The following is a 23,843-nucleotide window of genomic DNA, read 5'->3' as shown; positions in this document are numbered from 1 at the left end:
AAATTTCAGAGTACTTATTACAAAAGATTTCAGAATGCAGAGGAAAAAGAAAAAAAACAGCTATTTCTCTTAAAGGGCAAATGGGACATATCAGCAATTCTCCCTTTTCTGTATTACTTCCTTATGTCTTCTTATGTTAGAAACTATATATTCGCAAAATAACTCAGTCAGTTCATACTCACACATTAAAAGTCCAAAATGCAAAAATCTGTTACTTTTTTTAAATCTTAATACTTATAAGTAATCCTTGAAATAAGAATTCACATCCATGATGTTTAAGGGGAAAAGAGTTTCAAATATGTATGGCATAATCCCTGTTTGTAAAAGGCAGACATAAAACAAACAACAAAACTGTGTCTGTGCATACACAGTTAAGCATAGGAAGGATATACTAAGCAAGCTTTTCATAGTAGCTGCCTTTAGGGAGCAGAATTAAGGAGAGGAGAGAAGAGATTTTTAACTGACATGTCAATACTGTTTTTAAAAATTTTTAATAGCAAACATAATTTTTTTCCTTTTGTGACTAAAAAGAAAACTCACTATCCTTTCCCTCATACACATAGCTATGAGGGGAAAAAACTTTAAAAAGCAGACTTTAAACCCGTTATCCTCAGTAACTTCACATGAACCTATTTCATTCTCCACAGCCTACTGCTAATCAGGGGTCCACCCTTATTTCTTACAGAGGTCACAGCAACAGCTCATCAACTAGTACTGTGCCACTTTCTCTACCCTTCATCAGATCCACCTCCATATACGCATCTCAATGTGGTTTTTCAGTTGGACTGGAGTTTAACTCTAGACCTGTTACCCAGACTAATGGGCTCAGTGACCAGGTTCCCTTCTCCACTCTGTGCTCACAATATTCCGTTCAAGTCATGCTAACCTCTGACCTGCAGTCCCTGTTCACTGACCCCTGTTTGTTCACCTATGCAGAGCTGAGACAACTTTACACCCCACAAAAACACCCACAGCCACCCCGGGTGCAGTGAGGTCCTCATGCTGCTGTAGCCAGAGGTGCTATACAGAACCAAACCATCTCAGTGGAGGCGCCCCCAAAAGATCGTAAGGTGTCGGAGGATGGGGGAAAGCTTACTCTTCTTTGTAAAGGGTGCATCTTTAATAAAGGTTGGCCAAATAAATAAAGGAGCACTCAATTAATAAAAATAGCCCCTGACTGAATCTCTAAACAATAAACAAAACAAGCATAATAAACAGCAGGCTGCCACCATGATTACAGGTAAAACAGAAGTGGTGAAAATCAACTGCTTTAAAGTAGCTTTTAAATAATTAACACTAATCTGTAAACAAAACAACTACTACTTATAAACTTTTAATACCCAAAAATAAAAAAAAAAAGGAGAGTTCTTTGTTTGAACTTGAGCAAGTATCTCAAAATATATATATATAATTCAGAACATTTCAGAGTTTCCAGTTAAAAATAGAGAAAACAGATAATAAGAATTTTATGACTTGAATATTAAATGGATTCCTAATGAAAATATCATGATGGTCTTGAAAAAGAGTAAAGTTTTTTAAACAAGTAGAGAACATCACAGCTACCAAAAGGCATTAATCAGTGATTTCAAATTGCCAAAAGGCAGAAAACTAAGATACGTTAATGTATTTAGTATCTAAGGAATTAGTATCTAAGGAATCTTAGCTGAAATCTCAACAATCTATTATTAACATTAGTGTATCAATAAAGGCAACTCCTAACATATAAAATGCATAAAGTTTGTGAATAATTTACCTTGTTCTCTTTCCAGAAATATAGAATCCCCTTACCACATACTGTTTCTGAGAGTAAGTTAGATTTTTAGAAATTATTCACCATTTTGAACAAAAACATACATGTGTCAGAATTTGGAAGGCATGATAATCATCCACTTCTTGTGCAACATAGTTATACGCTCTCAGAATAGCCACTCCAGCATCTTGCATCCCATCAACATCTTCAGAATCGCTAACCACAAAGATTAAACCAAGTCTGGGGGGAGAAAGGGATGAGCAAAAAGAAGCAAATGAAACATCTCAAAGAATGCAACCAGTCAAAAAAGGAAAGGCATCGTCTTACAAAACACAGTTCACGTCATTCTCTAACATGGTTGGCAAAGGCATTCAGCACTTAAGAATAAAAACAGCAAGTTCCCAAAGGTGGCTTAGACTATAACTATTGAAGCAAGTTGTTTCAAGACCATGAAATGAGACCATGGAGATTTCGTTCTGTTTTTAAATCAAAATTAGGAGAAGTGAAAATTCTCAGAATGTGAAAACATACATGGGTGGGATGGATTTTGAGATTCACCCAGCAATATGAGCATCATAGGCAAAAGGAAAGCACTAAAATTTTCACTATTGTCCTTAAGTAAAAAGCTATACCCAAAGTTAATTACATTTTAAAACTTAAAGGAACAAACCACAAACAGACACCATCACACACTTACAGACTGGCCAAAAAAGTTTGCACTGGCAATCATAGTGGCCACTAGACTCCATCTCAGAGCAAAAGCAATGAAGAAGGGCCAGTCTTTAACTAAAATGGATCACAGACACAAATGTAAAACACAAAGTTGTAAAACTCATAGAAAATAACACAGGATAAAATCAGGAGATCCTGGGTTTGGCAATAACTTCTTGGGTCTAACCCCAAAAGCATGACCCACAACAAAAAGAACTAGGTATGCTAGACTCCATTTAAATTAAAAATTTCTGTTCTGCAAAAGAAACTGCTAAGAGACTGAAGACAAGCCACAGACTAGCCAAAAATCTGTGCAGAACACATATCTGATAAAGGACTGATATGCAGAATATGCTAAGAGCTCTTAAATCTAATAATTTAAAAAAAAGTTAAACTGGGCAAAAGATCTGAACAAGCACCTCACCAAACAAGACATACAGTCAGCAAAAAAGCATATTACAAGATGTTCAAGGACTTCCATGGTGGCCGAGCAGTTAAGAATTCACCTGTCAATGCAGGGGACACAGGTTTGATCCCTGGTCAGGGAAGAGCCCATGTGCCACAGGACAACTAAGCCCTTGCACCATAACTACTGAGCCCATGCACTGGAGCCCACGTTCCACAGCAAGACAACCCACCGCTCTGAGAAACCCGCACGCCACAACTAGAAAGTAGACCCCACTTGCCACAACTAAAGAAAGGCAGGGTGCACAACAAAGACCCAGTGCAGCCAAAAATAAATAAAAAAATAAGTTTTTCTTAAAGAATTGTTTTTTTTAAAAAAAGATGCTCAGAATCACTGTCATTAGGGAATTTCACATTAAAACCATAATGAGATACCACCACACACCTATGAGAATGGGTAAAATCCAAAACACAAAATTCTGGAAAGGATGTGGAGCAATAAGAACCCTCATTTGTTGCTGGTGAGAATGCGAAATGATACAACCACTTCAAACATAATGTGGCAGTTTCTCAAAACACTAAACACACTTTCACCGTAAAATAAAGCAATCATACTTAGTATTTACTCAAATGCAATGAAAACTTATATCCATACAAAAAGTTGCACACAAATACTTGCAGCAGTTTTACTCATAACCGCCCTAACCTGGAAGCAACAAAGATGTTTGTTAACATGTAAATGGACTGAAAAACTACAGGACATTCATATAATGGAATATTACTCGGTGATAAAAAGAAATGAGGCATCAAGTCACAAAAAGGCATGGACGACACTTAAAAGCATACTGTGCTGCTAAGCGAAAGAAGCCAATCTGAAAAGGTTACATACATCATGATTCGGGAAAAGACAAAAACTACACAGACAGTAACAAGATCATCTGTGGGCAGGGCTGGGAGAGAGGTAGGGAGGAAGGAACAGGTGACACACAAGAGATTTTTAGGGCAGTGAAACTAATCTATGATACTGGTGCAAAATAATGGTGGAAACACCTCATTATACATTTGTCAAAATTTCCAAAATGTACAACACAAACAGTGAACCCGGATATAAACTATGGACTTTCGTTAATAAGAATGCAGCAACATCAGTTCATTAATCAACACTGCTCTAAAAAATACAAAGTTTATTCTTTTTTTTTTAAAGTACAGCTTAAATAGAAGAAAATATAAACATATTTCAAACATCATGCTCTCAGAATGTATGTGGGAAATTTGTGTATCCAAAGATAAGGTGGTTGAGAGGGTTTTTAATTTTTAGATTAAAAATTGTCTTTGTTTTTTTTTTTAATCTCTCTTATGACAGAAATCACATGAGTAAGTTCCAGGCAGGAATGACCTAAATATTATTTTTATGAAAATAAAAATAAGGGAGAGAACCTAATTATCTCCTCACAAAGTATCAATACTTCCCTTTCCCAGGTATTCCATTTCTAAAAAGGGCATCAGAGTTGTTCTGTTAACTAAGCCCCAAAATTCAGACTTCGGGTTCTTCCAGGCCCAGTCCCTCATCAAGGACCAGCAAGAAGGCTCTCAGATTCGATTTCTCCTCTCCTCATTGAACTGCCAACAACCCAGCCACCACATCAACATAACAAAGGAAAACTGCTGCTCTGCCCTTCCCCCAATTGTTCACAACATGCCTATGAGGCCAGTGCCTTCTTTCATCTACCCCTGCAATCCAAAGAACACATTCTTTGTTCCTGTCTCTCAATCCAATTCAGTAAATGTTTAACTAGTGCCTACTGTGTGCCATAAGCCAAGTTCTTTTTGCTCTTATCAGTCAGTTCAGTCGCTCAGCTGTGTCTGACTCTTTGCAACCCCATGACTGCAGTATGCCAGGCCTCCCTGTCATCACCAACTCCCAGAGTTCACTCAAATTCATGTCCATTGAGTCGGTAATGCCATCCAACCATCTCATCCTCTGACGTCCCCTTCTCCTCCCACCTTCAATCTTTCCTAGCATCAGGGTCTTTAATAAGTCAGTTCTTCGCATGAGGTGGCCAAAGTATTGGAGTTTCAGCTTTAGCATCAGTCCTTCCAATTAACACCCAGGACTGATCTCCTTTAGAATGGACTGCTTGGATCTCCTTGCAGTCCAAGGGACTCTCAAGAGTCTTCTCCAACACCATGGTTCAAAAGCATCAATTCTTCGGTGCTCAGCTTTCTTTATAGTCCAACTCTCACATCCATAGAGGACTACTCTTACATTTCCCTTTTAATCAAACATGGCTCTGGCTGTAATCTGCCACTGAGCCAGGTAATATTCATGTTTACATTAAAAATTTCATTAAATTCAAAACCTCTGCTTTTCCATCAATGAAAACCCACCTTTTTCTTCAAAGTCTACTTAAATCCAACTTTGCCATGAAACCTTTGTCCTTCCCAAATATCTATCTACAGTCTTTTGTTTCCGTGAAATTCCAAAGAACTTATAACTAGTAAGGATATAGCCCAGCACTTAACCAAGTTATCTTATAGGAGGTATGTGCTGTGCTGTACTTTTTCCAAGAGAGTAGAAATGTGCCTTATATACCACTCACAGCACTTAGCTCAGGGCTAAGTATGGAATACAGAATAATATTTGTAAACTAAACAGCTCTTTTCTTCTTTATTGTCATGTTTTCTAAGAATTCAAATTTTATCAACTCATAAAATTATCAGATATTATTTAGAATGTGAGTGAAAATACCTTAACCTTTATATGTAAAACCTTATAACACTGTTCTTAAAAGGCACAGTGGAAACTCAGCCATTTAAATACTCTGTTGGTAGATTTGGTAAAATCTATTTAGTGAAATAAATGTGTCTGTTTGCATCTATAAAAAGCTGTGTATACATTTAGTTCTGAGTCTAACAAAAGTTCTTGGCAAAGCTTCTTATCTCTGCCAAAAGTGGAGGTAGGCTTTGTGATGTGGACACTTATGTAGGAAAATTCCCTTCCATTGGAAAATAAACTGAGATCACACACTATTTTCACATGGGCTATTTACTAATAACTCAATGACAGTAAGATTCTATTCATTAAGAATCAAGTTCTCTGCTCCAAAATACACTGGCTTCATACTGAGCTAAAGATAAAACTGTTATCAATGATCCCCACAATTAATTATCCTAAAGTTCAGTAGTACCAGATTTGTATTTAAGAATGACAAACAAAACCTCAACTAAATGTTATATTATCAAATCAACAATGATGTTACCTTAGTGGTATATGATTACTGAGGAACATCTCAGCTGTGTTAATCAACTCTGCAGTGCTTTCATGAACAGGATCAACTATGAAAACCTATAGGAAGAGGGAAAGAAAACATGAAATGACATTTATTCAAATGTCACTGGGTCAGTAAAAATGCCTTAAGTCTTTTTATCAGGCTGGCCGTTTTTCTCCAGCTACTTTTGAACCTTATAAAAAAATATATATATACAAATAGCAGTTACCCTCCCTCTGTATTCAAAGAACATGATACTCAAAGACTAAATGATTTTCTCATGATCATATGCTAACATGAAAACTACATCCAGATACCTTATTCCTATTCTTCACTACTTATATTTTATTAATTCTTCCACTTTAGAAAACAGAGATTAGCTTCTAGGGTATTCATTTCAAAGGATAGAATCCAATTTTTAGACTACAATAATAGGTATCATGTTATGACCAACCTTGATAGTATATTAAAAAGCAGAGACATTACTTTGCCAACCAAGGTCCGTCTAGTCAAGGCAATGGTTTTTCCCATGGTCATGTATGGATGTGAGAGTTGGACTGTGAAGAAGGCTGATCGCCGAAGAATCGATGCTTTTGAACTGTGGTGTTGGAGAAGACTCTTAAGAGTCCCTTATACTGCAAGGAGATCCAACCAGTCCATTCTAAAGGAGATCAATCCTGGGTGTTCATTGGAGGGACTGATGCTAAAGCTGAAACTGCAATACTTTGGCCACCTCATGCGACGAGTTGACTCACTGGAAAAGACTCTGATGCTGGGAAAGGTTGGGGGTGGGAGGAGAAGGGGACGACGGAGAATGAGATGGCTGGATGGCATCACCGACTCTGTGGACATGAGTTTGAGTGTATTCCGGGAGTTGGTGATGGACAGGGAGGCCTGGCGTGCTGTGATTCATGGGGTCGTGGAGAGTCAGACACGACTGAGCAACTGAACTGAACTGATTAAGCTCTCATGATGTGCTTTAAAAAATAATAGGTATCTCATTGAATCAAATAAAGTTCTCATTTAATAAATTATTTCTCATGCCAAGAAAAAAAAGGACTGAAATTTTGACTGCTGCTACTGCTGCTAAGGCATCTCAGTCGTGTCTGACTCTGTGTGACCGCATAGACAGAAGCCCACCAGGCTCCCCCGTCCCTGGAGGAAAAAAAGGGGTTTCAACAGTGACAAAAGTACAGAAGGTCATTTCCCTGAAAAGTTCTCCGGAAGTCAACCTCAGCCCTCACCTGCCCCGTCCCCTCAGGAGCTACCTGGGAGAAGAGAAAGACATGAGACGGGGAGATAGGGCCAACTGAGAACCTCTCTCTCCAAGGCAGAGGATTACAGATAAAAAGTAGGAGCTGGCAAAGATTTCTTTAAGAGAATAAACTAACTGTCAAATTTTAGGGCTTAAGCTATTCAAGAAAAACGGTAGATACATTTATCTTCTGAGTGAAAAAGGAAAACTATCTTAAAACTCAAGACAATCTAAACCTTCAGGTTAAACATGAGGCGCATCCCTTATACACGGACATTTCACAGCCCTACAAACAATGCATACATTTCCAAACCATTTCAGTTTGAACATAGAGCTAGAAAAAGAATATATTTAGTGGTGGGAGTCGGGGGCGGGAGCGAGGCAGAGAAGCAACTAGTAAAAGAGAGAAGTGAACACTGTAGATATGATAGGAAAGGAAGAAGGCAAGGGAGAAACAGAGATCATGGTCCAGCAACAAGGAGTTTCACTTACCATGTTGTGCAAGTTCTTCCTGATCTGTCGGATTACACCAGGAAAGGTGGGGCGAAGCAATTCTTGTAGACTAGAAGGCCATGAATTGTATCTGCTATCAACTTCCAGGTTGTTGATCCACTACAAAAAAAAGAACACAACATGGTGTATATACTTTAGTTACCACCAGTGAAATTTGCAAAATTAATGATAAGACTTTATTTCAAGAATAATCATGTAGGAAAAGACCATTTCCAAAAATATAAATATCAAGTAGAAAAATGAGCGACTAGGACTTCCTTGTGGTCCAGAGGTAATGCCCCCAACGCAGAGAGCACAGGTTCAATCTCTGGTCCAGGAAGATCCCACATGCTGTGAGCCAACTAAGCCTATGTGCCACAACTGCTGAAGCCCACAAGCGAAGAGCCTGTGCCCCGTAACAAGAGAAGCCGCTGCAAGGCACAGCAACTAGGAAGTAGCCCCTGATCTCGGTAACTAGAGAAAGACCACATGCGGCAATGAAGACATAGCACAGCCAAAAATAAATCAATAAATAATTTTTTTTAAAGTGACTAAAACACAAGACACGGGATATAAGGAGGTATTTGTAACTTACAAAATCAATAAAGGAATAGAGTCAAGAATATCCACAGAAATCTAACATATCAATTTAAAAAGGCAAGGAACATATGAGAACTAGAGATGAGTCAAAAATATGAATAAGGAATTTATAGAGGAAATTTAAATGGGCAATTAACACAAGGAAAGATACACACCTTCACTAGTAAAACTAAACACAATGTAATTTCACTCATATTGTCAATATCCAAGAATAGGCAAAAATATAAAACAGGCATTTTCATCCAATTCTAAAGTCTGGAACAGTCACTTTAAAGAAAATAACTTACTGAAGATGAACTTTTGTTACTACCCTACCATTGAGTACTGCAGCTCTAGGAATCTTTCCCACAGGGCTACCCACTCCAGTATTCTGGCCTGGAGAATTCCATGGACTCTAGAGTTCATAGGGTCGCAAGAAGTTGGACATGACTGAGCAACTTTCACCTCACTTCACCTCTAAGATCAAATTTTTGCTACTATCCTACCACTAAGTACTGCAGCTCTAGGTATCTACCCCAAATGTTAAATTCTCAAATGTACAAAGAGAGAGGTACAAAAGGGCCGTAACAATACTGCTCAAAACAGTAAAAAATTTTAGAAACAATATTCATAAAAAATGAATGAATTAAATGGTACACAATATTTGTACAAAACAGCAAGGTGGGAAAGTATGTGAATAATACTTTGTTCATGTAAATAAAGAGTATTTCTGGAAGGATATAAAATGAATTGAGAAAGCCTGTTGCTTCTAGGAAGAAAAACTGGACAGCTCAGTGAAGAGTTTTTTCAATATACACCCTTTTGTATGTCTTATATTCCACATTATGAATTTATAAAAGATATTTTTTTAAATAAGAAAAATATAAAATATGGTATGATAAACTAGACCTTTATGTATCAAGCAGATAAGTCTTGAAAAAATTGTTGAGTAACTCATTTTTTAAAAATTTGATGAAGGATACTGAGATGTGGCATTTTTCAAAATTTTAAAAACATATGACAGGGAAGAAAATGATCAAATAAGTGACAGGAGGGATACATGCCCACTTCAAAAGATGAATTACCTGCAGGGAGGAGAGGGGTGGAACGAGGGAGAGATATAAAGAGGGCTTTGAGTGAAATTTTTTTCTTCCAAGAAAACATGAAATGATTAAACTAACATTTAGGAAGTATGGCAATGGGTCCTATGATTGCTCTTATGTCAATATCTTTACTCTGTAATGAAAAAAATTCTACAGAAAAACAAATCACATAACAGTATTCATCAACATTACAGTTATAACACCAAGTGAGAATTCAAGTAGGAAACATCTACAATCTGTATTACTCCCCTTTCCAAAAAATTTCCCTAAAATAAATGCAGGACAGACACCAAGAAAAAGGACCTGGAGAGTTAAAGGTGCGGGCACGTCTCTACCACTTGTGTCACTTTCACCACAACTACCCGAGGCAGCTCTAATCCCTCTAGTCTCTCACAGCTGAGGAGACAAAGGACCAGAGACATCATATAGCAGATATGAATCTACATAAATCGTTCAGGAGAAAATATCAGTCTTTTCTTAAAGAGGTTTGGTAGCTAAAATAATATTTTTAAACAAAATCACACAAGACTCGTATGCAACTAAAAATCCTAAACACTTTCCCAAGAGGTGCTCAGCTGATTCCTAAGGAGATATAAAATTTTAAAAATCAGTCTTAACCACATTAAACCAAATGACTCAACTTTCTGGAGCATTTAAGAGCCTACTTTATTATATATGCATACGCCATATAAGTAGCTATTGCAAATCTTTGATGCCAAAGAACGAGATGACAGGAATAACTTATCTTTCATAGAAGACAAATGTGAAATCCGTAATAAAACAATTGGCCGGATTATCCCCTGGACACTCACAGAATACCTACCGAAATAGCAGGGCTCCTGATGTCTACAGCATAGTCGGCCTCAGAGGGCTGTATATTCAGTTTCAAGACATTATGCAGAGAAAGGCCTTCTATTCCCAGTCTATGTAGACCCTCCATCACCCGAGCTTCATTCCTCAATATATCAAACAAACTGGGGGAAAAACAGTATTTAGGAAAAAGGGCTCTAAAAAAAAATTCTCACCATGAAAAAATTCATCAGTTCAAACTCAGTGCCCCATCACTCCAGTTGAGAAATCAAAAGAGGAGGTTGTTCCCTTGCTTCATTTTGTCCACATATGCAGAACAAAGTGGGTAAGACTTGTTTCTTGGTTGATATTTATTTATACTTACCAGTGTATACACTGTGCAGAGATTAACTACACACACACAACTGAAGGATGAAATAATCCTAAATCTGGATTTTACACTGTATGTTTTTAAAAACACTAAAGTAATCTCCCTGTGATATTTCTTATAACGGCACATGAATCTACAACTATCTGAAAATAATTTATTAACACCAAAAAATATATTAAATAATATGTGTTTCAATATCAGTATCAATTCCCACAAGGCCCACATACATATGATCATAGAAAAAGGTCTGGAGGAATTCACACCCAACTTAAAAGGTTTGCAGGGTAAGGAAGTTTAAATAAGATGAAATGAAATGAAGACTTTACTTTATCTCTGCATTATTGAAAAACGTTTACAAAAAGTTAGAACACAGTTTGTAATAGTATGGAAAATTACAGGTTTTTTTTAATATGAAATAAAAACAAGGGCAATCTTTTAATGTGTTCTTTACTGATTTTTTACTAGGTCTGAAAGCAGTATGTGGACATAAAACTTAATTAGATTAATGTGAAAAGTGTCCTACTGTGGAAACTGCTTCTTCTGAAGCATTAACCAACCACAGCTTCTGTTTTCACTATTATAAAGCCTTAGTGTCAACTATGTCACTTTTAATTTCAAAGATAAAATCAGAATTCCACTTGTCTTCCACACCCACCTGCCCCAAAATTCATGGGTACAATTTAGAGAAATTTAATCCTAAACCACATTTTAACAAAAAGATAGCTATTCAAATAATACATACTTGGACCTTAAATGTCCAAGGTATCAGATGGATATTATGATAAAAACTGGCCAAGTATCATTCTGCCCATCCCAGCCGGAATATGGACTACCTAAATGCACTCACTGGGCTAATAAGTCATCAGGTTTTGCAACATGTCATATCAAGGAGGAACAACAGTCTGGACATATCACAAGGAGCCACACATTATTAAAACTTTACAGAGTGAAAAATATTTATCCATACCTGAATATATCTTGTGTCTCTAAATCAATATGAAGTCCATTGATGAACAGTGCTGAATCTCCAGGCTGTAATCCTAAAGTTCCCTTGAAATACTGAAATATTAAAAATTTATTAAGGAGTAGGAAGAGAATGTTTAACAAAAATTTCCACGTTACTGACTTTATGTACAAATGTTGACAATGATTATTACATTGTTTCCTACAGTGTTGGGGTAGGGAGGGTATTCAATAAGCCAAGTGCTGAGATTTACTCTTCTGCTACCCTTGCCTGCCTGTGATGCTAGTCAAGCTTGAGCCAGCAGTCACTAACAGCTGGCCTTCTGGATGAAGTCCAGAGATCTGATCCAAAAGGGTTTCAAAACCCTATACCTCCCTTAAACCTCCAAACTAAGGCAAAACTGAGTCGCTGAGCTAAGGGTTGCACGTATATGCACCCAAGCTCTCTAAGGCCTGGCCTTTAGGGGGCCCTCCAATTGATGCTCACAGTCACGGTGGAATACACAGGACTGTACAGCCCCTGCAGCCTTCAGAACTGCCTAACCCACTGGAAACACTGCTTTGATGCCGTATCATAGCTTCTATTGACTTCTATCCTTTCCATTCAATTCTTTCTCTCCAAGGAAACTAGAACTGTTAATCATATATTCGACACCACACAGTAGAGAAGAAAAGAAACAAATCAGATACTAGGGACAGAACTTGGATCCCTAAGCTCTCCCAGGGCTGGGGGTGAGCAGCAGGGACCGCTGAGCTCCCTTCATGACCCTACAGTCAGTGGACCAAGAGAAATGAACTCTAAGATCTAGCACTGTGTGGGAAAAACACAAAACAAAACAATGCAGAAACCACAGCTTTTGCGTCTTTGCCCTGAGAAGATAAATGATAAGCAAGAGAAGGGTAGATATTAGAAAACTGCCTCAATGAGAATTAGAAATTTTTACATGGGAAAGAAAAACTCCACATCTGCTCACTCCCAGGCTGCTAACACAGCACCCTGTGACTGTGGGAAAGACTGACTGGGATCTGTGAGAAATGAAACACAACGGGGGTGTGCTTCCACCCTAGTGGGAGTGTGGGGGTCCCATTCTATTGGGCTTCAACAACTCCGCCGACAGAAGATGAGATGATCCTTTTCTGGAGACTACACAGCTTAAGACGAAAAGTTTAAAGATCTATCACTGGAGTGCCCTAAGAAATGGCCATATCACCTTCGCCTGCGGTCACAGAGCTGCATTCCTAGGGCTTTCAATCAGTTTTTTATTGCCTTGCTCTCCAAAACGAGCAGTTAGTAAGAGATCACCAGAAATCTCAGGAAAGCCTCCAACATTTAAGACAAGAGGCTAAGACAAAAAGAAAGGCAACTTAAAAGGAAACAGACTATGAAAAGAGAAGAAAACACACACATGAACCACTGATATCTTCAGAAAAGTAACACCATAAAAATAAGAATCCAATAACAATAACCCTTGTTTAAATTAAAAATTTGACAACTAAAGAAAAGAATCTCAACAAATGGTCTGAAAATCCATCCCAGAAAGTTTAAAAATAAAAGACAAACGAACTAGAAAACAAGAAATAAAAGATTTTTAATTAGGTCAAACAAGTCAAGAAGGTATAACATCTTAAGAGTAAACAGGAGTTCTAGAAAAACAGAAAAGAGAAACCAAAAAGACCAAATGCAAAGAAATAAGTCCAAAAATTTCCCAAAACTAAAGGAAATGATTTTCCAGATTTAAAGGGTCCACCAACCACTAAAAAGTACACAGACTTTTCTAAAAGGCATTGTTGTTGTTGTTCAGTTGCTAATTCGTGTCCAACTCTTTGCACCTCCGTGGACTACGGCATACTGAGCTCCTCCATCCTCTACTATTTCACAGAGTTTGCTCAGAATAATGTTTATTGAGTCAGTGATGTCATCCAACCATCTCATCCTCTGCAGCCCTCTTCTTCTTTTGCCTTCAATCTTTCCCAGCTTCAGGGTCTTTTCCAATGTTCTTCACATTAGGGGGCCAAAGTACTGGAGCTTCAACTTTAGCATCAGTCCTTCCAATGAATATTCAAGGTTAATTTCCTTTAGGATGGACTGGTTTGATCTCCTTTCTGTCCAAGGGACTCTCAAGAGTCTTCTCCAGCACCACAGTTCCAAAGTATCATTCTTCAGCACTCAGCCTTCTTTATGGTCCAACTCTCACATCTGTACTTGACCACTGGAAAAACCATAGCTTTGACTATACGGACCTTTGTTGGCAGTGATGTCTCTGCTTTTTAATATGCTGTCTACATTTGTTATAGCTTCCCTTCCAAGGAGTAAGCATCTTTTAATTTCCTGCCTGCAATCACCATCCACAGTGACTTTGGAACCCAAGAAAATAAAATCTGTCACTGTTCCAGTTTTTCCCCTTCTATTTGCCATGAAGTGATGGGACTTGACACCATGACCTTAGATTTTCGAATGTCGAGTTTCAAGCCAGCTTTTTCACTCTCCTCTTTCACCCTTCTCATGGGGCTCTTTAGTTTCTCTTCACTTTCTTCCATCAGACTGGTACCATCTGCCTATCTGAGGTTGTTAATATTTCTCCCAGTAATCTTAATTCCCAGCTTGGGATTCATCCAGCCCAGCATTTTCCATGATGTACTCTGCATACAAGTTAAATAAGCAGGGTGACAATGTGTACTCCTTTCCCAATTCTGAACCAGTCAGCTGTTGCACATTTGATTCTGTTGCTTCTTGACCTGCAAACAGGTTTCTCAGGAGACAGGTAAGGTGACCTGGTATTCTCATCTCTCTAAGAATTTTCCAGTTTTTTTGTGTCGGACACGACTGAGCGACTGAACTGACTGACTGACTGACACAGTCAAAGGCTTTAATGCAGCCAAAGAAGCAGATGTTTTTCTGGAATTCCCCTGCTTTCTCCATGATCAAACAATGTTAGCAAATCGATCTCTTATTCCTCTGCCTTTTCTAAACCCAGCATGTACATCTGAAAGTTATCAATTCACATACAGCTGAAGCCTAGCTTGAAGGATTTTGATCAGAACCTTGCTAGCATGTGAAATGAGCGCAATTTTATGGTAGTTTAAACATTCTTTGGCATTGCCCTTCTTGGCATTATCACTGTGAAACTTCAGATTACTAGAGTCAAAGAAAAGATCCTATGATTCAAAAAAAAAAAACAACAGCATACAAAGGCTTCAGACTTCTCAAAAGCCATAATGGAAACCAAAATTCCAAGGAGCAATGCCTTCAAACTTCTAAAAAACTTCCAACCTAGAATTCTATACCCAGCCAAGCTACTGATAAAAACAGAAACAGAAGGGACTTCCCTGAAAGTCCAGTGGTTAAGACTCTGCCCTTTCATTCCAGGAGGTGCGGGTCTGATCCCTTGTCAGGGTACTGAGATCCATGTAACACAGCATGGTAAAAAAAAAAAAAAGGAAAACTGATTTCTTAGAATTTACCTCACACACAACCCTTCTCATGAAGAATGATTTGCTGCACCAAAATAAGGGAGTAAACCAAAATCAAAGAAGACATGGAATCTAAGAGATAGGAGATCCAACAAAAGAGGTTAAAGGAAGGTCCCAGGATAACTGATATGTGCTAGACATAAAGAGAGGAGGGCATGGCAACCCACTCCAGTATTCTTGCTTGAAGAATCCCCATGGAGAGAGAAGCCTGGTGGGCTACAACCAATGGGGTCGCAAAGAGTCGAACAATATTGAGCGACTAAGCACAGCACAACACTAGACACAAAGAACAACCAGTCCACAGTAAAGCAGATCAAAAATTGATATAAACATGACAAAACTACAGGGATAGTAGAGATGGGGACAGTGCCAATATGAAGTATTGGTAGGCAGTGGGAGGAGAGGGAGTGCAGGGAAAGAAAGTTAAACCTCACCATTGTAACAGAAGCCAATATATGAGACTGCAAAATGAGAAAGTACCAATTTAAGCTTGCTAGAATCTGGAGGTAAATTTCAAAAGAAATCAGGAGTTGAAAGCAGATGCTTCTGGGAAGGGGGATACACAGGGAGTGGGACATGTTAGGGGGCGATGTTATTTTTCTAAAGAAACCGATAACATTATTTGATGCTTTGAGTTATATTCATATGCAACTGCAATTAAAAATGAAAAGTATAAAAAAGATTTCAGAAATGAATCAAAATACCATCATCTTTAATAAAAGAAGAGTAAAACCATTAAATGTCACTGATTTAACTCACATTTGTGCATCTTTAAACATATAATACAAAATAGAAAGGCTACCATTTTCCATTGGTTAGTACCTTCTGATTCTCTTCCACTTCAGCTCTAAGTTCTGAACTCACAGCTGTTTTTGTTATTGCTCTAAGGAAAGAAAAACATTATCAGTGATTGGTTTAGTATTTGATATACATGACTTCAATTTCCCTATATGAAACAATACACTGTTCAATAAATTACAAAAAAAACTAAAGGGAAAAAACTCTAAACCTTTACAACTGATAAAATAAATTTCTCCTCTCAGATGTGTATATTTGTTCATTGTCACAAGATATAAAACCAAGGGAAAGTAACAGTAATAGCTGATTTTAATGCAAGTGCAGTTATTTCCAGGAACTTAGTTAAATATATGCAACTCTCTTCCTATACATCATCTCTACAGCTCATAGAATAAAAGGATAATGTTAAATAAGTTAAAGCTACAGACTGCTCAACCTTTTTAAACATATGTATGTCTTCAGCAGGGCTTCCCAGTTGCCGCTAGTGGTAAAGAACCCACCTGCCAATACAGAGACACAGAGATCAGGTTCGATCCCTTGGAGGAGGGCATGGCAAGTCACTCCAGTATTCTTACCTGGAGAATCCCCATGGACAGAGGAGCCTGGTGGACTACAGTCCACAGGGTCACAAAGAATCAGACACAACTGAAGCGACTTCGCACGCACACGTCAACAGCACACGACTAAATAAGGATGTACTACATAATTTTTAAGTCCTAAGTGTTTTCCAAGACTAACCAAGTAAACAGATTTATTTACAAAAGCATCTCAGTTAAAACACCTCATTCAATTACTCAAGTAAAGGACTGACAATCATTTAAGTTTCTGAAAATGTGACTTTTAAAACAAGTTTGCCTCATATTTATGAGAAGTAGAAGACCTTTATACAACTGAAAGTAATACAGAAAAGCTGCATTCAAAACCTTAAATCAGTCACTATGAACAAGTCAGCCTCTATAATTCATCTCCTTCATCAAGATTGATTAAGACGATATATATGAAATTGTTGAGGAAGAAAAGCACTAGAGTCCACACCAGAACCTAGATTAGTTACATCTGCATACATTAAATTTTGTTAACTCATCTAATCCTGAAAGGCAGGTACTGTTATTTCTGTTTTATTGCTGAGGAACGTGAATATTTGCAAAGTTACTCTCTTCAAACACACAGTGCAGGGTGCCTTCTTGAAGAGATAGTAGCAACAGAACTTTAATTTTCTAAGCATTTTCATATTTTAGTGGCTTCAACATGGCGTAAACATGGACATAATTAGACATATGTTAAAAAGAAGACTGTCTGAAAGCTATATTACTTTGTGTTACCTGGCTTTGGTGGGAAAGTTTTGACTGAGATCCTTCATAATCACGAGAGCTAACTCAATAGGTGCAGCCAAGATTCGTGCAGCAGTCTGAAAACTTAGATCTGCAACAATGTCAAACAAAAATTGAAGTGTATTAGTCTAACACAATGAGAAATAGGAAAAAACATTTATTTCCTATTATTTTCTTGGTAATTAAGAATGCCTTAGAATGCCAACATTTCAGAGCGTGTCCAGGTTTTACTCAATTCATAGGCCCCTAGAGTGTTTACTGTAGCCGTTCCTCGATCTGCCTGCATAAACACCAGGGTACACACCAAGACATTTAGCACAGCATTAATCCATCCCAAATCCTTTTCCTTCTTCTGAATTTACAACATATCACAAAGTTTAGCAAAAGATTTTAGTAAATTATCTTGGGAAAAAAACTTTGATATTTAGTTCTTTGGACCGGGAGAGCACATCCTGCAATACTGAGATGCCTTTAGCATACAACTGTTTAATAAATGCATACATATAGAAACACAAAGACTCTGACAAGCTTGTTTCTAGTTTTACAAACTAACACATCTGGTCAAAGAGAGAAAGATCTGGTACTCTTCTATAAATATATATTATTCTGCTAAGTGTTATCTGTCTACAAAAGGACTTCCTTCCATTTCTGATAAATCATAATAAATCACACAACCCTTAAAATCTGTGAATAAATACAAACAAATACAAATTCTAACTTTTTTAACACTGTAAAATTTATAACGATTCTTCTACATTTTTATTACCTTGCAACTGCCAAACTTTTAAAGGTGCCATTTCATTGGTACTCTCAACAAGATGCTTTCTGAGTTCTTTCAACTGTCCCTTTAGGTCAGGGTGCAGGTCTCTGAAAGAAACACAAAATCAATTCCTTTCATGTGTCTTTTCTTTCCCAAAGCATTTAGAAGTTGACCTCAAATTTATCTTCACAACTTTTCCCTCTACATAATAGAAAAAAATCCTACAATATAGGAAAAATATTAAAGTATAACTACTTTTCTTAAAAAAAATTAGTAAGTTCATTTAAAAACTAACACAGATTTAAAAAATACATCACTACAATAGTGATTCTCTCTTTGAGGGGAAGGAGAAGAGTGGGACTGAGAGCATGGAACAGAGAGGACTTCAACTCCATTCACTGTGTTTTACTCAACTTGTTTCTTCTTTTCTTTTTTTAAGGAAAAGAAGGCATTATGTTGAAGGGAAAAAACTCAATTCACAGTCTTTTCATACAGAAAAGCAAGTATGATAGAAACAATCAATTTTGAGTGGTGAATATGTGGGTATATTAATCTCCTTTCCTGAATCTTTTTAATTTCTCAAAATAAAACTGGAAATACCTTGCGGCCAGTCCTAAAATGAATTTCTTTCAATACCTGCCCATAAATCCTTTACTCACACGAATATAATTCAAGCTATCCAAAATAATTGGATTTTGCTTAGTTTTACCTCAAAATATAGTGCATTCTATTTAAAGTTAGTAAAACAAATTTTCAGAGGCAGAGATACATCATTTAGATCAGAAACACAGATGGAATAGACTGTTTTTAAATATTATAACTCAAAATTTCTTAAATACAACATGCCAAAAGTAAAACATTTACTCAGATCACTCACCATCCAACCAATCCATTTGAGTTATTACAAACCTTTCTTCAAGATAAAAATGTCTTTAAATGGGTCAGTTACTTTAAATAGCTAAATAACTATTCTGAATGTCCATAAAGGAAAATGTCTTAATATTCTACACAATACCTTTGTGCTGTAAATACATGAAATCATAATGCTATCCAAAAAACAAACATAAAGCGTGAATATGAAAAGGAATTATGGAGATCTGGATGCAATAAAAACGGAACACTAATGAGGCTGTAATTGGTGTCCAACACAAAGAAACACATATATGCACAGGGTGAGCGCCACATGTGCAGTCACTCAACACGGAGTCATCTCTGCTAAACTTCAGTTACACCACTACACTCAACCAAATGTTAAAGCTAGAGAATACGAAACTACACCTACATATACTGTTTCTATTTTTTAAAAAAGCACACCATAGATGTCCTAATTAAGACTTCCCTGAGCCCTGAGCAGAATTCAGGGCTCAGAACAATGAGAAGTCATATTAGAAATAGCTGCAACATTTAAAGTAAGAGCTAAGAAGATTTTTCAGGTAAAAAATTCTAAGATGCTTTCATAAAACAGTTAATGAAATTTTCTTCAAAGAGCCATTTTCTATCTTCTTTCATACAAAGCAAACTGCAATAAAACATATTTCAACTGAACATATAAAATCCTCCATACCTATTATAACTCTTTTGCAATTTTTCAAGCTATGCTGAGCATAAGTAGATAGCTATAAACACAATATTGTAAACCAACTATACTTCAATAATTTTTTTTAAGAGACAAAAAACAAGCAAAAAAAAATAGCTGTAACCTCTTTAAGTTAAAATACACTTGATTTTCTCAAGAGAAGATCACATAAAATTATTAGATTTCTCCTACTATGTGAATCAAAAAGTGGAATGTAACTTTAACGCCATCAACTACAAGGTCCAAAAAGGGAAATCAACTTAAGCCATAAGCAGGCAGTCATAGTATCATGTAAGAATAATGTGCTTCAGAATTACTAAAAATCATAAACATACTAGAAACTAAATGGTCATCTTCTCATATCAGATTACATATGTAAAGTACTCTTGAGAAACAGGAGACATGGTAATGAAAAAGATGATACTTACAATGCTAAGAAGCCTAGAGAGTTAAAGAGAGTAAAACCCTCTCCCAAAGGAATATACATACCTTAACTTTCCAAAGAGAAATCCTTGAACTTCATCAATAGGATCACTTTCACCAATCACTGTGGTGTTAACTTCAGTTCCTACAAAAGCACAGCAGTTACATGTCTAATCATTCAGAATACAAAAATATTAACTTCATAAAATTTGAAAAATATAAGAAAACATTTTAAAATACCTGAAACTATAATAGCATTTATAAATGTGTTTTTTATATATCCTGTGTTACTGGATAAAGAATGTATTTTTCCTTGAACTTTGGAAATTTTTACATTTAAATACTTCAGAATTAAAAATAACAGGTATATCAGCATCAAAATTCTGAGGAATTTGTAACTAGGCAACTTAATCCTAGATATAATTATTGAGAACAAAATGATGAAGCACTAAGCTACCTTCCACGTACCAAAATCAATCATTTTTACCTTTAAAATAAAGCAAAAGACATAAAAAGAGTACACATAAACCTTGTTGAAATTCAAAACCCTAGCATATTACAACAAGAAGTATCCATAATAAACTAATAATAATTAGTTTATTTATCCAAATAAATCCAAGTCAGAAAATTACAACAGCAAAAGTAAACTGCTGGTTAATTACAGAAAGTTTAAGATTTCATATTGGATCGCAAGTTAATTACTATTTGTGAGCTACTTATTCTCAATAATAGTAGCTACTACTTACTGAACTTTATTGTACAAAAAACTCTGTAAAATTTTTTTACCTATACATCTTATTTTCTCCTCACAAATACTTTAAGAGGCATATATCCTTAACCATGTTCTATAGAGTAAAAAATTAGGACCTACAGAATTTGTCACCCAACTCAAACATAACAGAATCAAGATTTAAACACAGCTTCATCATTCCCCTAAATCTATTCTTATTCATTAAAGAAAAAAAATTCCCCTTTAACTTGTTGGATCTAAAGAAAACGCGTTGGTCTTAATTTACAAATTCACCTTTCACCTGAGTATCATCCTTGGCCTTGTACTCAGTGCTCTTAATGGCCAACTCCACACCATAGCCAGAGAGGTAAACAGGCTCCTTCCTGGGATTCTGCAGACAGAGCAAGCACTCCATCACCACCAAGCTCCCACGCCATCACTACCACCTAGCTCGTAATGCACCATGGCATACAGAGTGCAACCACATTAATGTCATGTAGTCATAACCTAGGGTTATGCACTCACGATACGCTTGAACTTCTATGGGAATCGTTAAGATTGTGGATCCCGCCACAAGTGTGAGAACCGAAATTCCAAGAAAGAAACAAAACTGCATGAAGGCATAGTGGAAAGCATAAGGTCACCAAACCACATGAAGAAATGGAGGAAATAAAAAAGAAGTTCTGGACCTACACAGGGTTGAAAACTGGCAAGGTTTCAAACCTTGAAGTGCTTTGCTGAGAACATGTGTGTAAATGTGTGTGCTTGTGTGTGTACCTTTTTGTACTGAATTTGGAATTGCAGGTAGGGTTTGGGCTGACCACATGTCACAGGCTTACCATCATCCTGAGTGAGGATGGCCTTTTAATACCAGCAACAGAGCATAGCGGGGCAGGGTCAAAAACGATTCTGACAAGTCTGCTTCTGCTCATGTAAGTTTCCCTTTAAACTTTTTATTCCATATGGACTTGACACTCAGTAACTGAGCTCAATATGACAGAGACTTGAAAGGCTAACGATCTTTACATATAAATACTTTAAATGCTACACAAAGTTTGAAAACCTTAATTTCAAGCCAATTCTGCTAGATTTTATCTCTTTAGACATTCTCCTCCTTCTATCAAATGAAAAATTCCAAAAAGGAGGGGGAAAAAAAGGGTGTAGAAAGGAACTGAATTCAAGAATCAGTTTCATAGTATGATGCCCATATTAAATCTGGATGAAATTAAATATAATTTACATGGTTCATTTTGAAATAGAACGTAATTTTTAAACTGGTGTTGTTTAATTGCTAAGTCATGTCTGACTCTTTGTGACCCCGTGGACTGTAGCCCACCAGGCTTCTCTGCCCATAGGATTTCCCAAGCAAGAATACTGGAGTGGGTTGCCATTTCCTTCTCCAGGGGATCTTCCTGATCCAGGGATCAAACCTGCATCTCCTGCTTGGCAAACGGATTCTTCACCACTGAGCCACGTGGGAAACTATTTTTAAAGCATAATTTTATTTTAAAATTTTAAAGCATACTTTATATAGTCATTTTTAAAGCATAATTGTTTACATTTCTTCAGTAAGGCAAGCAAAGTATAAATAACAGATTTGATGAAAGTACCACAGTTTCCAAAGAAGTAGTTCAAGTCATTTTATAAAGGGGGAAATTATTAGCTTAAGGGCTAAGGTTGTCATGGGCAAATTAACATTTAAAACAGTTATAAAACAAGTCAATACTTACTGATACATAATGTCTGAATATGTAATTTATTTTGCCTGCATTGCTTTTTGAAATAAGTTGTTGGTGGAAATTATAAAACTCCTCAGAGCCAATCTCAGAGTAGAAAATAACCACTGAGCTTTCAGGATTAGATGAGGGGTATCTGTGATCTCCTTTGAACAATAAAGGTTTTGGTCTGAAAATAAATATTAAAAGCTTAAGACTATTAACTTTAAAAAAGTTTTTAAACATTAACAACAGTATAGCAATGATAATTTAAGTAAAGATTATAGGCATCTTAATAGAAAATTGAGTATCACAATCTTAAATAGCTTTTAGTTAGTAAGAACACTGTCAGATATGTCTTATTCGTCCATAACTAAAAATAACAAACGTAAATTATATAAATTATAAAACGTAGACTTTGACTAGAAATTGTTACCAATTCCTAAAGAAGCGGGGGAGCCAGGAAATGGATACATATTCAGACCTCATAGTACTAAAACTTTAGTAATTATTCTACTATGTAATAGAATATAATTATCTTTTAATCTGAAACCCTAAGTATGAGTAATGCGAAACAGCGGGGATGACTTTAAGCTTCAGTTCAGTTCAGTTCAGTTCAGTCGCTCAGTCGTGTCCGACTCTCTGCGACCCCATGAATCACAGCACGCCAGGCCTCCCTGTCCATCACCAACTCCCGGAGTTCACTCAAACTCATGTTCATTGAGTCGGTGATGCCATCCAGCCATCTCATTCTCTGTCGTCCCCTTCTCCTCCCGCCCCCAACCTTTCCCAGCATCAGAGTCTTTTCCAGTGAGTCAATCACAGCATCTCCCTTCTCTATCATTTTTACCATTATGATAATCCTACTACTGGATCTAACATTTATTTAGGTTTTCATCATAAATTGTGAAACTATGCTGGGAAAGGTTGGGGGCGGGAGGAGAAGGGGACGACGGAGAATGAGATGGCTGGATGGCATCACCAACTCTGTGGACATGAGTTTGAGTGTACTCCGGGAGTTGGTGATGGACAGGGAGGCCTGGCGTGCTGTGATTCATGGGGTCGCGGAGAGTCGGACACGACTGAGCGACTGAACTGAACTGAACTGACCCCCCTCAAGAAAACTCCTTTAAGAACAGCATAAAGGTATTGATAGATCGTAATGCACAGACTTTGTGACCTCCCAATCCCTCTTAAGGAGGTATACCTACCTGTACTAGTGGAAGAGGTCTCTTATAAAAATAAATCCACCCACCTGCATAAATTTATAACCACATGAGAAAAGTATAAGAGGACATATGCCAACCCATTAAAAAGTTACCACATCTCAGA

At 37.0% G+C, this 23,843-nt stretch overlaps 1 protein-coding gene across 2 annotated transcripts in view; it reads right to left on the bottom strand.

Annotated features, from left to right (window-relative positions):
• Window positions 1-23,843, bottom strand: part of UGGT1 (UDP-glucose glycoprotein glucosyltransferase 1) — a 114,625-nt gene that overhangs the window by 72,850 nt on the left and 17,932 nt on the right. For both annotated transcript variants that reach the window (XM_088831064.1, XM_088831067.1), the window contains exons 6-16: window positions 22,527-22,701; window positions 21,091-21,187; window positions 20,133-20,211; window positions 18,074-18,174; window positions 17,299-17,398; window positions 16,001-16,061; window positions 11,712-11,803; window positions 10,388-10,538; window positions 7,883-8,002; window positions 6,127-6,212; window positions 1,855-1,990 (exon numbers count right to left, since the gene is read on the bottom strand). In XM_088831064.1, coding sequence (XP_088687190.1) covers window positions 1,855-1,990; window positions 6,127-6,212; window positions 7,883-8,002; window positions 10,388-10,538; window positions 11,712-11,803; window positions 16,001-16,061; window positions 17,299-17,398; window positions 18,074-18,174; window positions 20,133-20,211; window positions 21,091-21,187; window positions 22,527-22,701 — 1,198 coding nt within the window. The remainder of the gene's footprint in view (window positions 1-1,854; window positions 1,991-6,126; window positions 6,213-7,882; window positions 8,003-10,387; window positions 10,539-11,711; window positions 11,804-16,000; window positions 16,062-17,298; window positions 17,399-18,073; window positions 18,175-20,132; window positions 20,212-21,090; window positions 21,188-22,526; window positions 22,702-23,843) is intronic.

The sequence above is a fragment of the Moschus berezovskii genome, chromosome 2, assembly GCF_049115385.1.
Source record: "Moschus berezovskii isolate FMDL1 chromosome 2, NW_MosBer_1.0, whole genome shotgun sequence".
Classification (NCBI taxonomy): Eukaryota; Metazoa; Chordata; class Mammalia; order Artiodactyla; family Moschidae; genus Moschus; species Moschus berezovskii.
Note: the sequence above shows the minus strand (reverse complement) of the source record. Positions and strands in the feature narration are given on the sequence as shown.